Source organism: Dipodomys spectabilis, unplaced genomic scaffold (genome assembly GCF_019054845.1).
Source record: "Dipodomys spectabilis isolate Male_0828 unplaced genomic scaffold, ASM1905484v1 ptg000089l, whole genome shotgun sequence".
In the NCBI taxonomy this organism is placed as follows: Eukaryota; Metazoa; Chordata; class Mammalia; order Rodentia; family Heteromyidae; genus Dipodomys; species Dipodomys spectabilis.
Window position 1 is genome coordinate 17,814,164 of NW_024870766.1, and position 17,877 is coordinate 17,832,040.

The 17,877-nt window shown below is 35.9% G+C and overlaps 1 protein-coding gene across 1 annotated transcript in view; it reads right to left on the reverse strand.

The window, feature by feature from the left end:
* Positions 1-1,799: 1,799 nt before the first annotated feature.
* The window catches only part of Nampt (nicotinamide phosphoribosyltransferase), a 34,421-nt gene continuing 18,343 nt past the window's right edge, over positions 1,800-17,877 (reverse strand). Inside the window, exons 6-11 of the mRNA XM_042684546.1 lie at positions 17,400-17,536; positions 12,595-12,820; positions 10,393-10,512; positions 8,707-8,847; positions 6,690-6,824; positions 1,800-4,623 (exon numbers count right to left, since the gene is read on the reverse strand). Of these exons, the coding sequence (XP_042540480.1) occupies positions 4,513-4,623; positions 6,690-6,824; positions 8,707-8,847; positions 10,393-10,512; positions 12,595-12,820; positions 17,400-17,536 (870 nt within the window). The 3' untranslated portion in view covers positions 1,800-4,512. The remainder of the gene's footprint in view (positions 4,624-6,689; positions 6,825-8,706; positions 8,848-10,392; positions 10,513-12,594; positions 12,821-17,399; positions 17,537-17,877) is intronic.

The following is a 17,877-nucleotide window of genomic DNA, read 5'->3' on the forward strand; positions in this document are numbered from 1 at the left end:
AGAACCATGAAAAAAATAGGAAGAATTGGTAGGCTCCCTGAGAGGGGAGGAGACCTTGCTTCCTAGATATTAGGTCCTTAATCCCCTCCCTCTCGGGGGATGTATCTGTGGTTTTATTTGTTAAGCAATGGTCACTCACTGTTGAAGGCCTTTCTGATTGGATGTAAGTTTCTGCCATACATCCTGGGCAAAAGTAGGATGGCTTACTTCCTGCTTTGTGTCTGGTCCAAGCACAGGTGCCACATTTGCTAGAACTTAAGACCTTCCTTTGTTTCCCTGCCATGTGGGCCTTTGTCCTGGTTGCCTTCTATCCCTAACTGCCCTAACTGGGGTCAAATATGTCCCTCACTGCAGCATGCTATTTGACTCTGCAGAATGATTTGAAATGAGGTATTGTGGCATCTCTAGCACTGCTTATCTTACTGGGCCTTTCTTTCCACATGCTACATAACTTCTGACCTGTGTTCTAAGTTATTACTTTCTTCTTAGCTGTCTAACCTAGTTGTTATTGTGATTTCTTACTTTACTGTGTTTTATTAAAATTTCAAATCTGTTACATCATTAGATTCCCTATTTCCTGCAGGTGTTTTCAAGTTTTACAATACTTCTAAAAAAAGAATAGGTATTTTTATGTTCATAATTTCAGTATACTTTTTCTGCTCTCATTTGTTGTTTTGTTGTGTTCATATTTCTTAGAATATTACATTAGGAATTCTTTGAGAAATTTGAGAAAGCTTGCTTAGTCTTTTGTCAGGTTAGGAAGACATTTTTTTAAAAAGTGTTTATTTCAATGGCATTCAACAGACATTTTGATGTTCATGTGCTGGTCTAAAAGACAAGAATCTCACATCCATGGATTGCCAAGTGCTCAATACCCAGAGGTCACAGGAAGGGCATGAGATGGGGAAGCAGATGACTGAACTGCTGAAAAGACTTCTTGGCAATGTTATTTTTGGAATGAGATATCTAAAGGAGGCATTGTGGCAGAGGTGTCAGAATATGCCCAGGCAGAACAGAGTAATGGAGGAAATGGCGCATTGAGTACTGCACAGCTGAGCAAAAGTGAGGTCAGTGATGGTGGCACACCAAGGCAATGTTAAGTAAGACACAGCTATCCAAGCAATATGCCCAGATCATAGAAGATGGTGGGTTAGGCTGCATTCTAGGCATTATTCTGTAGGCTACGAGAAACAGATGCTTTACTCAGGAGACAGTTGTTAGACTGTTCTGGGGGGCAGTGGAGGAGGCTAGATTGAAAACAAGAAGACTAGACAGGTGATTCATGTATTATTTTACATCAGAGGGCCTGAAACAGCAGTTGCAGAAGACACAAAGCAGTATTTAGTAGGTAAAGCAAGTTACCTTTATAGTTACTTATGGTTTGGTCCTAGGTCCCTTCTTTATGGCTGGCTGTCATGTTTTCTCTGTGAAGGTCCAGACTGTATATTACCTTAGGCTTCACAGGCCATACTCCATGTTGTTACTGCTCAACCCTGCCATGGTAGAATGAGAGCAGTCACTAGCCACAACTAAATGAGTAGACAAGGCTATGTTGTCATAAAACTACTTGCATGTATCTCCATGGCATGGCGAACCCTAGCCCAGAATTGTGCTTGTCTCTTGAATCTGGAATCTCCCAGTGATCTTAGTAAGAGGTGTTACAGTGTAGTAGTATAGGTACATAAAGCAGAGAATAAGTCATTCTGGACACTTCTCACCCTCTCTTAATTCTTTGGAAGAAAATCTAAAAACAAGGTAGATCTAGAAATGGGCATTATTTAAAGGACACAAACTTAACATTTCACTAATGGAACTAAACTTTATTTCCATGTTTATTACATCTTTATCATTGATGTTGAATACATATTAGAACTGACAATATACAACTTGGGAGAAAATCTTACATTCTCCATTGTATGGGTTAAAAAGGAATGTAAAACTACAAAATACTTGCTTAAGTGTGAGTTCTAAATTATGGTAAACAGAACAATAAATACTTTTCTATTTTCTTCTTTCTAATTTTCCAAGATGGATTTCACTATAAAAAATTTTCATAACAAGAAAGGCAATAAGGGGTAATCATAAAAACCATTTTACTTTATAGTAAGTATAGGGTACAAATAACTTAAGAGTCTTAACACAGAACTCCTACCCCTATTTAGAATATGAACTGAGGATTAATTCATTAATGTCAACTACAAATCCAATGTTTTAAACCCATATATGCCATTTGCTTTTCTAGTCAGGAAGAGTTAGGCTGATTTAAGATTGACACACAGCACAATTTTATTTGACAATCACAGTAACCATTTGGTGCTCAGAATAGGGATGGCCAAATACCAATGGCTTAGTGACAGAAATTCAGAATGAATTCATTCCAAATGGTTCAGAGCTAACAGAAGTAATCATCCTTCTTCCTGGGCTATGTTCAGGTACAAATGTACAGACTTTAACATTCACTGAAAGTTGGCTGCTGAAATTCACAGAACATAAAGAATACTGCCTGTAGTATAATTCCAATGTTTACAACATGGAAAAAATTATTGTGGTTATCAAGGCTGTTATTGGCAATAAATATACTTTCAATTCTCTATAAACCCCTTAACATACTTTGTGAAGGTGTGCCTTTTTAATGATTTTACATAACTATATTAAAAGTTAAAATAACCTTTTATTATGGATTATAGCATGAAGATGCTCACTATATGTGAATATTGCTTATTGGTCTAAGTGTTCAGAATTATCTGTAAAAACCTATATTCCTTTTAATGCCACTATAACACATTGCTCAGAATAGTTCACCTCATTAAGTTCTCATGACAGAATAGTTAGTTAAAAACAATTTTCTTATGTAACTTCTTAGATAATTTATGGCCTTAGAACTTTACATTTACTGTCACGTTGTTAAAGCTTTTATAAACTAGCCTTCTAATTCCAGACTCTTAAACCAACATTATTCCTGCCCCTGCTCTGAAGAGCATGGCTGGCAAACTTCGCAGTGATTTTGTGAAAAGGCTATATAATAAACATTTCAGGCTTTGTGGATTAAATTGTCTTTGTCACAACTTCTGCCACTGTAGTGGGAAAGCATCCACAGATATATATGTACTTACACATAAAGGAGCAGTCTTTGAGATTTGGATTGTGGGGCATAGCTGGCTGACCCTTGCCTTAGAAGAACAGACCTACGTAGATGAGTCATTTGCCAAGAAAATGGTCTCTACTCAGATGTGAAGACTGACTCAATCTTGCAGTTAATTACTCTTTAACATTTGGGTGTTGAATGTTTTAAATTTAGCCAACTTTATATTTAGTTAAGACACTTCAATCAAAAGTTCATGTTAGCCTGCTTTTCACTGGGGATAACTTATCCTTATTTAAGAACCTGATTGTTATTGAGGGATACAATTTAAAATTTATAAATGATGTCCATACAGTTTAATAGCCAATTTAATTTTTTAAAAAAACTTAATGAAAAATATAACAGAATCAAAACACTTAAAACGAGTACACTCACTACCCATTCCAGTAAATCATTTTAGTCATACCAACTATAGAATATGAAAAATAAATTCAGAAGTGTAATTACTTTAAAATACACTACTTCCACTTTTGTCAATATTTTACATTTATGTATATATTCTATAGTGGAAGCAGAAATTCTCTCTAAAAACATTATCTCCTTAAAATCTTGAGGTGCATATTAGAGCCACAGGCAATACCTGACATATAAAATTGCAGTACAGGCCTTTCAAATTTGGCATTTCACTGATACATTACAATGACCAAGGTATATAACTGTACAGTGCCTAGACATTCCAGTAAGAACCATTATTTTCTTTAAGGTAGAATGATTAGTACATCTTCTACAAGGGGCAGTGAGGTTAGTAATTCTATAGGGTATGTCTTGACATAATTTCCAAATTGTACAATAACACAAACAACTTTGTTAAGGCCATGTTTTATTTGCTGATTAATGGACAAAAGGCAATGTAATTTATTTTCAAGTATTTTTCTTGAAAGTCTGTGCTCATAAAAATCATGAAAAGTTGGAAAGACTGTTAAATCATTGAAACTTTAAATATATCTTACACAATCTTGTTTGTACAAAAATACAAGTTAAATATAAACATAAAGCAATCATGGTAATTTTATGCAAATCTGTTTTATGTGATCTTTAGTTACATATAAAAGTTTCTCAGTTCTGTTATTTGTGAAAAGATCAATACCAGATTGAGTTACTATCTACTGGCAAAGGGCCCTAAAAAGCTCATTTTAGCATTAATCTTTTACATGGTTATGTGTATTTCCTAAGCTGAGATCACTTAGACACTGGAAAAAAAAAGGGCAGTATGTCCATAAACCAACAAATAATTTGGCTGTAATGTATCATAAAACACAAAGAATTCCCACATAGCTGTACAATAAACATTACGCATTACATACACACAGGTGTGTATACAGGCATGTATACACACTCACACACACGCACACCCAGGCCTAAGGCAAAGCCTAATGAGGGGCTGCTTCCAGTTCCATATTCAGCTGTGCATTTTTTCTGACTTCATCAAATGAGTAGCTTTTTGTCACCTTCCCATTCTTGAAAACAGTATGTAGAAGATCCTACAGAAATGTAAATTTAATAACTATTAAGAGATATCAAGTGGAAAATTGGAACCACACTTTGATGACTTTGCCTTATTACTGAAATACAAAAGATGATGACGGCGCTCGAAAGTTGGTAAGGTTACAATATGACAATCTTAGGTCACTTTTCTTAAAGGAAAACCAAAAAGCCTGGTTGGCCCATCTTTCCAAGTGGCAGCTTGGAAAGTGGCTGCTGTTCACCATTGCAGACAGAGCAGCAGGACAGCCTGCCAGCACCAAACCTCTACATGCAGGCCAACAGATTTAGCACTGGTTATATACTTGTCCATCTAAAACTTGTCCATTCAATTTTGACCTAAAAATAAAAACAAAAAATCCAAATTCCTAACAAAAACAAGTATTGATTTCTTGTCCCAAGACTAGGGAAAATAATATCTAGGCTAAGACTCCATATATTCTAAAAATCGTAATAAATATATAATACATAATCATAATAAATACATAATACATAAAATCACTTAAAAACCTAGACAAAGGTAACATAGATGAGAAAATGAAGTTTAAACCTCTGGGTTCAGAACACCCACTTCTCTCTTAGTAAGGAGTTAATTGTTTCCTTTTAAGAAATGCACCGATAAATCTTACTTTTCTATCTAGTCTGAAAGTACACAGGAATATAATACTTTTGCATTGCTTTTAATAACACTGCTCTGGCTGTACTATTTTCTTTCATTAACTTAAACTACCAGTGAATGCTGATTCTTATTCCTTAATCAAAATGCCTGCAAACAGATTACTAACCTTAGATGCTCCAGTATCTCATTCATGGAATTAGGCTTTTATTTGGAATTAGTCTCAAGTGACTAGGTCATGGTAGATAAGCTAATGTGACAAAAATCCTGGCAGCCCCAACAGTTAAGTGAAACCTACTCAAAGATTGTCTGGAGACTATATAAAAGGATCTAATTCTAAATGTTTGATTTCTTAATGTATTTTTCCTCAGTTACTTCACTAATTCCAGCCAAAATCTTAATAATGTAACAGATATAAGTAATAAATTTGGCACAATAATAGATTTAAAAACCTGAGTGTATTTGTGGTTAGTGTAAACTTTTGGGAAAACACGAATTTGAGATTTTTTTCCCTCTATAATGAAAAAAAAATTAACTCTAGTTCTAGTGGCTTTTTTTTTTTTTTTTTTTTTTTGGTGCTGGCTCTGGGCTTGAACCCAGTTGCAGGCCTTGTGTTGTCTGGCTTTTTTGCTCAAGGATGGTACTCTTGAGCCACAGCTCCACTTCTAGCTCTTTTTCTTGTTAACTGGAGACTCACACACTTTCTGCCCAAGCTGGCTTTGAACTGTGATCCTCGGATCTCAGCCTCCTGAGTAGTTAAAATGACAGGTATGAGCTACTAGTGCCCAGCTAAAACAGTGGTTTTGAAACCAGAAAATTTCTAACTTTTGAATATATGGATATAAATACATCTTTGTACTTTAAAAACCATCTGATTATAAAGACTACTTTAGCATATATTTTTTTGTAGTTTGGTTGACTTTAATCAGAAACCTTAGTTAAGGTTTCATCATTTATTAGTTATGTAATCAGAATCAACTCATTCTGTTTTCATAGTTAAGGACAATTTAATTTGTGTTTTTTAGATCAGAAGAGTGCTGTGAAAAATCAAATGACACTAATGAAAAATGATCTGAACTGGATAGTAATAAGTTTTAAAAATAATTACCTTCAAAAATATTTTAGATTTTGGATAAGCTATTTAATGTATTACCATAAGCTGTACTTTAGAATACAAACAAGCTATAAGAAGTCTAATAAAATCCCGCTAAGTATTCCTCACACTGTTTCCTAAGGAATGAGTCACTGTTGGTTGAAAGATAAAGACTAAATTTACACAAGCTAGTCATCAATCACTACCATGCTGGCCATTATGGCAAAAAATAACTTTATTGTCACAAAACCACTCTGAAAAAAATTTAAAAATAAAACATAAAAATATTAATTTGGAGAGCAAACCCAATTCTATAAAAAAAAAAAACAAAAACCCTAATTAGTAAAGATACATACGTGACCATATTCCTCAAGGTCTCCTTTTCCTTCCTCTAATGTAACAAAATTCCCAGCTGGTGTCCTATGTAAAGATAATCGGCCCTTTTTGGACCTTTTGTTGGGATCAGCAACTGGGTCTTTGAAGACATTAATCTGAAAATCAAGTAAGCAACAGAAAGATTCAGAAAACCCCAGGAAACTCAGGGGTAGAACACTAGCCCAGCCAGCATGTGAAAAAGTCATGGCTTTGCCCCAGCACCATTTACAGACACATACATATTGTTCTATATAAATATGTAAGTTTTACACTTACAGGGTTAATTGAACAAATCCATATCTGACTTTCGAAATATAACTCTTTAGCTTGTTTGAAGGGCTGTGAATTGTGATGAAAAAAAAAAGTCTGATATTCCATTTAAGTATCTTTGAGAATTATAAAATCTGTGATCCTTAAGATACAAACTGCATTTAAACTAATGACAAAAAAAGGAATTATGCTGCAATTATATATGTACACATATACAGGATCTGTAAGACTTTTGAAGGGGGGAATTAAGATATTATATAGGATAAAAGCTTTCTCTTTTATAACCTTTTTCTTCTGTTCTTATTACTATTACCTTGAAATCGTCAGAAGTAAAACTTCTGAAAACCCAAAGAAAGCAGAATGTTTGCTTCAGAATCAGAAAGGTAGCAAAACGTAACAGATGCTACCAGCAATCACAGTGAGAAGCAACAAATGAGACAACCCCAAAACTTTCCAAAGTTAGGTGAGAGAGTCCATAAAGAACCACCTCAGGCTGGGCTCTGGTAACAGATGCCTATAATCCTAGCTACTTAGGAGGAGGCTAGAGCTGAGGATTGCAATTTGAAGCCAGCCTAGGCAGGAAAAGTCCATTAGACTCTTATCTCAAATAACTACCAAAAAGCAGGAAGTGGAGCTGTGGTTTAAGTGGTAGAGCACTAACCTTGAACAAAGAAGCTCAGAGACAGTGCCCAGGCCCTGAGTTCAGGCACATGCACATACACATACAAACACAGAACCAATGTAGGTTTACCTGAGAGTCTTAGCTCCCCCATCCACTGCTCCACTTAACTTCCCTTCCCTCAAGATAGTTAAAGACTTGGGAGACTGTACTTGGTACCTGAATATGATTCTGGTGTCACAACTGGAACTTCATATTCAAAGAGTTGTTGACACTGCTTACATACTTTATTTTTTTGCTTTTACTTCCCTTTTATGTTTTAAGCAAAATGTTGGAGTTAATATATTGAGGGATGGTGAGGCTTAAAGCAAATAATGCCTGTGTGCTTTTAATCAGGCTACTCAATAATAGTGTCTGTCTGAACTTCTGGCTATGGTTTCCCAGGCCGTTTCCTGGCTTCAGTGAGATTTCTTATGCATCGTCATACAATATATTTGGTATTATTCACCTCCATCATCTCTTCCTTCTCCTTTTTTTATCTCCCCAAACAGTCTCATAATTACACTAAAGTTCTGTGCCTATCTATATCACCTTTATTATCTCTGATATATGATGGGCAGATTAGCTTACATTCTTATTCAAATATGGCCAATTTTTTTTTTTTTGGTTGGTTGTGGGGCTTGAACTCTGGGCCTGGATGCTAGCACTCTACCACTTGAGCCACTGTGCCACTTCCAGTTTTCTGATGGTTTACTGGAGATAAGAGTCTCATAGACTACAGACTTCCCTGCCTAGGCTGGCTTTGAACCATGATCTTCAGATCTCAGCCTCCTTAGTAGCTAGGATTATAGGCGTGAGCCACCAGCAACTGGTGTGGCCAACTTTTTGATCCAAAGGTATGGGAACATGATCTCTCAAATAATGTTTACTTCATTGGTTCTCCTTTATCCAAGTTTCTTCCTCCTTCATCATGTTATTACCTTATTTCTTCTTTTCTTTTTCTAAGTTGAGGTCAGTAATATCTAACAGTGGACCATGCTGTCCTTGGACTATTGCACTCAATAACTAAAAGAGGATGCTAACATGGGAGTAAAAGCTGAAGGACATACCCCAAGGCCATTAGTTACGACATAGCTACACTTAAAGGAACAATTCAAAAGATCTCTTGTCAACTTCTGTAGCAAAGCTCCACCAGAACCAAAAGAAACATTTTCAATACTCCACTTCTTTTGTTTCATGCCTTCTACAATCTAGAAGATTAAAAACAGACAAAACCTAAATAATTTGGAAGCAGATGAAGGTTATTTTCAAGGAACAATATTAACAAATAAAGCACCCTGGAGAAGTATTGCCAACAGTCAATAATAAGGCTTATTCAGTTACATTCTACATTTTCTTTTTAAAGACCCATCCAACCTGAGGGGATCCAATCCCCTGAGGGGATTTCTTTCATAGTTCTGAATTTGTCTTGTCATCATTGTGGTTAGGTTGGGAGAGAGAAGGAAATGAGAGGGAGGGTGAAAGCTGGCTATAAATATCAAGTTTACTTGAATAGATGTCTTTTATCCACCTTCATATATTACTGCCCTGATGCCAGCAGCAACAGAAATGGGACCAAAACATTTGCCACAAATTACAAGCCTTCAGAGATGACTCCATCACTGACAAGTCACAATATATTATGTGTATTAGTTATATTGTGTGGCATGGGTAGTGGACATGGAAGTCAGTGGTAATAGAAACAATAAGAATACAATAATATTCCTTTCACATAAGCAGTTATATTAGGGTCATTTTAAAGTGGCTCACAGTAAAAATATGGTTTTAAAATTACAAGTGGATCATTTTAGAGTGTATGATTATTTACAAGCCAAAAAGAACTGTCTAACGCAGTTTGGGTAGTTAAAATAGTTTTTTCAAGGGGTAGATCTAAAAACTGCATTGAAAAATTGTTTCTTATCAATGGCATTCGTATTTCTTTCCTCTAAGTGGGATTTGTTTACCTACAATCTGCCTCTTATTTAACAAATCCCAAATTCTAAGAGTGGCACACATCAAAATGACAAGAGGTTTATGACAGATGATGTTATGATATTAGTTGTATTCTCAATTTCTAATGAAGTATTTAAGGTAATAATTAAAATAAGTTACATGGGGCTGGGAAGGTAGCTCAGTGGTAAGAGTGCTTGCCTCCCAGGCATGAGGCCCTGGGTTTGATTCCTCAGCACCATATAAACAGGAAAAGCCAGAAGTGGCGCTGTGGCTCAAGTGGTACAGCACTAGCCTTGAGCTGAAGAGCTGAGGGACAGCCACCCACAGGCCCTGAGTTCAAACCCTATGACTGACAAAAAACAAACACTAATAAGTTCCTAAAAAACTTAATTTCAGAAACACAAAAAGGAAAGTTTTTAACATAACATAGTACATTATTTAGCTGGATCTAACAATAGTGACAGTCAATACTTAATTTTTGAAGAGATACGAAAACCATTTTATAATTTCTGAAAAAGTACTCAATATCAAATTTTATATTGTTAAGAATATATGAAGCTCTATCTACATAATTAAAACTCAAAGACTGTGACTTTTTGTTTCTTAGTGGTATGTCTTTACAATCTAGGATAGCAAATGAGGCCTGGACAAATGTGTTTTGGTGCCTTTATATTTTAAGCTATTATTTCTAAATTTTAAATCCATAGGAAAGACATAATTCATATTCACAACTGTTTTCAAATGCTTTAAAATTAGCTTAGCTGTAAGAATTTTCTTATTAGAACTTTCAATATAAAACTTACTTCTTGTAAGGTATTAATATCAACTCCATCCCCTTGAATAACTCTAAGATAAGGTGGCAACAACTTGTAGCCCTTAGAGTTCTCAATGACAGGGAACTTCTTACCTAAAATATCTAAAACCTGCATGAAACAAAAACATGAGACACAAATAACTGACATTGGAAAAAAAATACAAAAGCCAAAAAATTAATGCTTTATAAAACTTAGACCCAATCCTTTTAAATCATATTAGAAACAAGTATGCTATTTCCTACTGAAGTTTCACACGAGAACATGGCTCAAAACAGGTTTCTTCCTTCACATCTTTCAAATCACAGGTTCAAGGGGAAATTTCATTGTATTAGATTAAAACAAACTTTTGAGTGTACATCTCATTTGAGTTATGCTTGTGCTCAACAGTTTTGTTTTTGTCTGACATAAATATAAATGCATTTGAGTCACAAATGGATTTATATATATTTTTTTTTTTTGGTCGGCCGTGGGGCTTGAACTCTGGGCCTGGGCGCTGTCCCTCAGCTCTTCAGCTCAAGGCGAACGCTCTACCACATGAGCTACAGCGCCACTTCCTGGATTTATATTTTTATCAGAGAAACTGATAAGACTAAGCTGGAAATGAATCATCTATATAGTTTCTCTAAGGTTCTTCTATTAAAGTTACGCTGCACAGACATGTAAAACACACTTCCCAGTCATTTACTAAAAGTTCTGTAGCAGCTAAAATACTGAAACATAGACTTAAAAGTTTTCAGGAAAACTCAGTCAGATACAAAAATCTATACACATTTCCTTCCCTGGGTCTATCACTTCCTTCTCAATGAACTGTGTAAAGAACCTAGTGATATGAAAACTGCATGGAGATAACTCAGGTTGTTCTTTTTTTATTATGCAATGATAAAAACATGAGAACTGTTTAGTTTGCTAAACAAATATTTCAGGCTAAGGTGTTCAGAGTGGTGTACCATTTAATAGCACTTAAAAAGACTTCCTTGTGTCTATGTCCACCCCCAACCCACCCCAAGAGTAACATCATCTGCTCATTAGCTGAGAAAATCATTGGTAGAGAAGCTGCAGTCAAAGACCTACACAGTATACTCGGGCTCCATATTTTATATGTTGTGCGACAAGTAACAATTTACTTTAACCTAGTCTCTAAACATTTTTCTTCGTTAAAACATACAGTGTTCATTATATGACTTTTTTAAAGCACCTAACATTAGCATTAGAAAAAATTTAAAGGCAAACTGAATCCTAAATACTCAAAAATACATTACTACATTAACAATGGTGTCTTTTTCAGAACGACTTGAGAAATTTTGTGTGCGTGTCTACATGCACACATGTGTGTGCACTGTTGGTGGGGCTTGAACTCATGGCCTGGGTGCTGTCCCTTAGCTTTTTTGCTCAAGGCTGGTGCTGTTACCCCTTGAGCCATAGCGTTTCTTCTAGTTTATTGGTGGTTAATTGAAGATAAGAGTCTCATGGACTTCTCTGCTTGGACTGGCTTTGAAATGTGATCCTCAGATCTCAAAACTCTTGAGTATCTAGGATTATAGGCATCAGCCACTGGCACCCAGCTTGAAACATATATATATGTATTTTTTTGGGGGGTGGGGGTGGGGGTCCGGTTGTAGGGCCTGAACTCTAGGCCTGGGCGCTGTCCCTCAGCTCTTCAGCTCAAGGCTAGCACTCTACCACTTGAGCCACAGCACCATTTCCAGCTTTTTTCTTTTTGCTTATGTGGTGCTGAGGAATTGAACCCAGGGCCTCATGCATGCAAGGCAAACGTTCTACCACTGAGCCACCTTCCAAGCCCTGAAACATATTTTTGAATTATCTTTATTCCAATGTATTTCTTCTGTACTAACTTTAAGCATTTTACAATGACTTGTTATAAAAGAAACCACAATTTGGTGATCAGATCAGAGATTGATTAAAATGGCAATGCTATTAATTTGGAAGACACATAACAAAGACTCTATTCAGCAGCGCCTAATTGTCTACTTGACAGTTTATAAACACTCCATTAACTCTTGGTATTCTTTCTCTGCTATTAATGTATGACCTTGGGCAAATCTATTATTCTCTCTGATTTGCAACTTTCAAACTAAGGACACTGGTCCAGAAAGCTTTTAAATGACAAGTAGTGTTGATATATCTGGTCTATCGGCAATTTCATAATCAAGTTAAGATGTTAAAATTTACCTTTAATACAGTGTCAAGAGGATTTCCAGAATCAGGTCTGATAATTAGTGGTGCTTCTGTACTTCTTGATACTATCAAATGTCTTAGATCTTCACCCCATATTTTCTCACACGCATTATAAATGTCATAGCTATCGCTGACCACAGATACAGGCACTGATGAAAACTGTGTCACTATATGTTCAAAAGCATCTTTTTCATGATCTTTCCCCCAAGCTGTTATGGTACTAGAAAACAAAATAAAAACACAAGTTTATATAGGCAAGATATATACTCCTGAAGCACCATTAACTATTATGTTTGCTATACTACATCACGAATAGGTAAGGGGCTTAGTTTAATACATGTACGTCAGAAGGCAAAAGGACTATTTGTGTTACACCATCCTTTGGCCAATTTGTTTTTAAACCACAAATAACAATATTCTGCTTCAGTAGTTATTTACTTTCAACTAATAATGAGCTTTTGTGTGTATGTCTGTGCTTTGTTCATTATTCCCAAATCTTATTTAAAAGCAGTAAGCTTAAACACTTGATAAATGCCTCCCTACTTCTCTCAAGGAAATTAGAAAGAATAACCTCATAATCCCCTTACTTTGCTACATGGCAAACTCTTGGCTTCTGAAGCCATATACCAACAATAGAAATACAAGCTTTATTTATTTATTTTTGTTTGTTTCTTTTTGGTCGTTCATGGGGCTTGAACTCTGGGCCTGGGTGCTGTCCTTCAGCTCTTCAGCTCAAGGCTAGCACTCTACCACTTGAGCTACAACGCCACTTCTGGTTTTCTGGTGGTTTATTGGAGATAAAAGTCTCGGACTTTCCTGCCTGGGATGGCTTTGAGCCATGATCCTCAGATCTCAGACTCCTTAGTAGCTAGGATTACAGATGTGAGCCACTGGCGCCTGGCCAAGCTTTGTCTTTTTTACTTTAACTTTGTTACAACTTCAGATGGCCAGTAATAGAGGCACTTATCACTTAATTTACTCATGGAATGCAGATCTTAATTACTTTGGGGAAAAAACATACTTAAAATGGGAAAATATAAGAGTTTCTAATAGGCAGAAATGTCCTCAGTAATGCTTTTCCTTTTAAATAGAATATCTAATGTATAATTGGTTAACTAATATATAAGTAAAGAAATTCTTAAATAGTAATTTTCACATTGATGACTAAACCCTATTTCCTTATATAAATCAATTTTTATTTCCCTGCTAACTTTCTAATCTTGGCTTTCACCCTATTTTCCCCAGTAAAATAATGAAAAGTAAGTAGCCCATTCATTGCAAAGTCCAAGTAGGTATTAATTTACCTCAAACCTGTGTTCAGTAAAACTGGTAATAGAATGCCCCTTAAATGCTCCCATGTGAAGACTGGTAGTGCTGTGGGTTAGTGGAAGGAAGGTCACTGGGGTGAGACCCTGTTTCCCAGCAGCCAGAAGATGAGCAGCTTTGCTCTGCCACTGAGGACTGCCCCTCCACTGACTGCAATGGGGCTAAGTGACCACAGACTTAAGACTTCTGTAACCATTAGCTAAAAGAAATATTCAGCCTTAATTGGGACTAGCAAAACACCACTAAATTTAGGTCTGAAATTGCCAATTTTCAGTCAGTCACGGGGCTTGCTCAAGAGTCTAGGCGCTGTCCCTGGACTTTTTACTCAAGGCTAGTGCTCTACCACTTGGAGCCCCACAGCTCCACTTCCAGTTTTCTGTTGATTATTTGGAGATAAACATCTCACGGACTTTGTTGCTTGGGCTAGCTTCAAACCGTTATCCTCAAATCCAAACCGTGATCCTCAAATCTCAGCCTCCCTAGTAGCTAGGATTATAGGGGCGAGCTACCTGTCAGTGCCCAGGTTGCAATCACTATTTTATACAATTCTGTGTACTACTGTTTGTAGTACACAGGGAGTAGCTGAGTAGGCATACTTCAACATTATCAAGACTTGGCTACTGAGAAACTGTCTAAAAATAAGATAGGGCTTGTTTCATAGTGGATGCTCTTCTTATAAACTAGAAGCTGTTGGTAGTTGTGATGTCACTTCTGCACTTCAAATAAGCATCTGCAGGCCAACAGGAGAAGTAGGATAGGGATGAAGGGAAAACCCTGTCTTATGTTCATAATAGCAACTGTCCTCTTTGTAAAGGGTGGAACCAGCTCAATGATCAACAATACTAGAAAGCTTCCAGTGTAAGAATGAACTCCTAGAGTTACAGGAGTTCACTGTGTATGTTGTTACTATTTACTATCACTGGTCATCTAGCTCTATTTTCCTGTGTATCATGTCTAGCAAACAATTTCCAATTTGAGTTCTCATCTTACTTTACTGACCGTCCTTGACCTTCAAGATACATCTTGAGCATATCAGCTTTTTGAAATTTCTTTCTTTCTGTGATCTTCAGTGTGCCCAAGATGCAGCTTTCTCCTTCTTCCATCTAACCTGATTCTGACCTGGCACTTTCTCTCTTTAACTGCTTGCTGTGTAAAACACTAAGTGTTCAAAATACCCAGTGTGATAGATCCCACTATTTGTATGTTTTCTTCTGGGCTCTATAGCCCACTATTTCTATGTTTCTTCTGGGCTCTATATCCCACTATTTGTATGTTTCTTCTGGGCTCTTGATCTACTTTGTTAGGTAGGAGCTTGAATACCTTCATCTCATCATCCCGAAGACAGGTCTTATGGCACCCAGTGACAAGTCCATATAGAACAGTGTTTCTGTACTTGTTGAGTGAATTTGTGAGTATAAACCATACTTACCTAATTTCAAACATCAAATTAAATACCATTCAATACCTTTCTAGAGTTTGAAGAAAAAGTTATACAACTGATTATTTCTACATCAATGAATTATTTCTAAATTTACTGAGTTCTCTTATTGTGAAGTTATTTCAGATGTCAACATTTATCTTTAATGGCTTACTGTTTTCAAATTTTAGCTCCTCTTTTTGTTTGGTTGGATAAAAGAACTAAAGAGAGAGATAAATGACTTGCCCAAGGTCAACCAATGTCAGCTGTCACTTAGTTTTCCAATTTCAATGCTCTTTTATTATGTGCTACATCGTTTAAAAAGTGTTCCTGCCGAAACATTCTTACATGTTAAAAAGTAAAATACAGTGAATAAAAAGTAAAATATAGTGAATATCATAAGGAATCATAAAAATAGATTTATATGTGGGCAGAGGGAACATCAATGTTTTTTTTCATTATCACATGAAAGTCCTAAAGAAGATACTGCTCTGAAACAATCAGAGAATAAGTCTAACATGTGACTGCCACATATTCTTAAAAGATATACAGACATATATGCCCCACATTAAGTTATTCTAAATCTAAACCTCATGTAAAAGTTTCTGAATAAGCCATACCAATACAGCAATGCTCAGAAATGTTACTGAATCTTCTCCACTGAATCCTAATTCAAATCATCAAGTTTTAGCAGTTTTAGCCACTAAACTACTGTTCGTGCTTATCTACTTCTTTCCATTCATTTAGCTACTTGGTTCTGGGCCTTAGCACCTTAATACTATTTTAAGTTTCTAAGCTTGTTTTTTCTTTAGCTGTACTGGGATTTGAACTCAAGGCAGGTACTCTAATCCCTTGAACCATGCCATTAGCCTGGCTAAAATCTGTGTCTGATAATTTTTCACAAAAACATCAGAACCTGCTCCCACTTGAAAATGCCTAGGTAAGAACAAGCTAGTATGATGTGCACTCAGTAAACTTCGATATCAAAATAAACTTGAAGGATCTTATTAATTATAATCTGCCATCAATCTACTCTGTCTTCTCTACAAAGTCTGAGTCCCTGAACACAACACTGTTATCAACATGTGTGACACATGACAAAACACAAAAACATTGCTCAGACAATGATCACCCAATGCCTGCCTTTCATTTCCTTGTTTAACTTTAAGAAGTCACTATTTCACATACTATCTCTATAAAGCTTTCTTGATCCTACCTGGGGAATATGATCCTTCTTCTCCTTGCTATATACCATTGTAGAACCTTACTGTTACCTCTTTAAAAGTACTTAACCAACAGAGCATACTGTTACTAGTGTACTGTTTTTATCCTGAGGATAGGGTCAGTTCTTTTTATCTTTACTGTGCCTTGCAGAAGAAAGCTGGTCAAACAACATGTATCAAATAGCAATAATAATGCAGATTAGCTTTATTCTAGACTCACTATTAGTTGTAGGGCCTGCAATTTCCAAGCAGGAGTAAAACTTAATATTCCTGACTGATTATAGTAAATAATTCTGTCATAAGAACCAGAAATAAGGTTTAATATGCATTTTGAGTAAAGTTAATTTTAGGACCAGGGCTGCTGCAAGCTCAATTTCATTTGACATGGTATAGTTTAGTAAGAGGAAATAATGAAGTAGAAGAATCTGAACTCTTCTTTCATTGAAAGAGTTTACTTGCTTGTCTAGATGACAATTTCCCAGGGCAAAGACAGATGAAGTCATGAAAAAAGGTAAGGGAAAAAGTGAACAGTACTTCAAGTATTTTGGACTTCATTTAATAAAGAAAAAGCTATCTGTATACGGCAACATAGCAAAAGAAAAAAAATCACCTAAAATCAATTTGGCAATGTTCGAAAAAAAGATCCTAAATTGCTTTACTAAAAATTCTGTATCTTCCAAATACTAATCTTTATACAGAGATTAAATACTAAATTTACTAATGTTTATTACAGTACCTGGTTCTGTAAAGCAAAATTGCTCAGTGACAAATACCAAATAGGGGAAAAAATAGGTTCAATGTTTAACAGTAGTATAAAAAAATAAGAATTTTACCTGTGTTCTGCTGCTGGTACAGAATAGCCTGGAACGGGATCTTTTGTTCCATAATATTTTTTAATTAGAGCAATTCCTGCTACTGTATCTGTTCCTTTGAAGTTAACCAAATGTGCAGATGCCCCAATGCCAGCAGTCTAGAAAATTACCATAAACCAAAATTAACAATAGAAAATTCCAGATTTGTCCCACTCCCATTTCCCTCTGTTCTCTTACCCTGCCAGTGCTTATGTTTCTCTGTAACATTTTATCTAATATTATCATCATTATATATCTGGTATACATATATCATCTGTCCATCCTTTCAACTAATGTATAAAGGACTTGAGACATGTGCTGAAAGCTACATATCCCATGTACCTTGAATAAAGTCTGACACATAGTATTCTGTATGTATTTGTGGACTGGGTCTTTGGAAGTTCAAAAGGTGGCCTACTTCAAAAAAAATGTCAATTCAAATAAATGTCCTCAAAGTTTG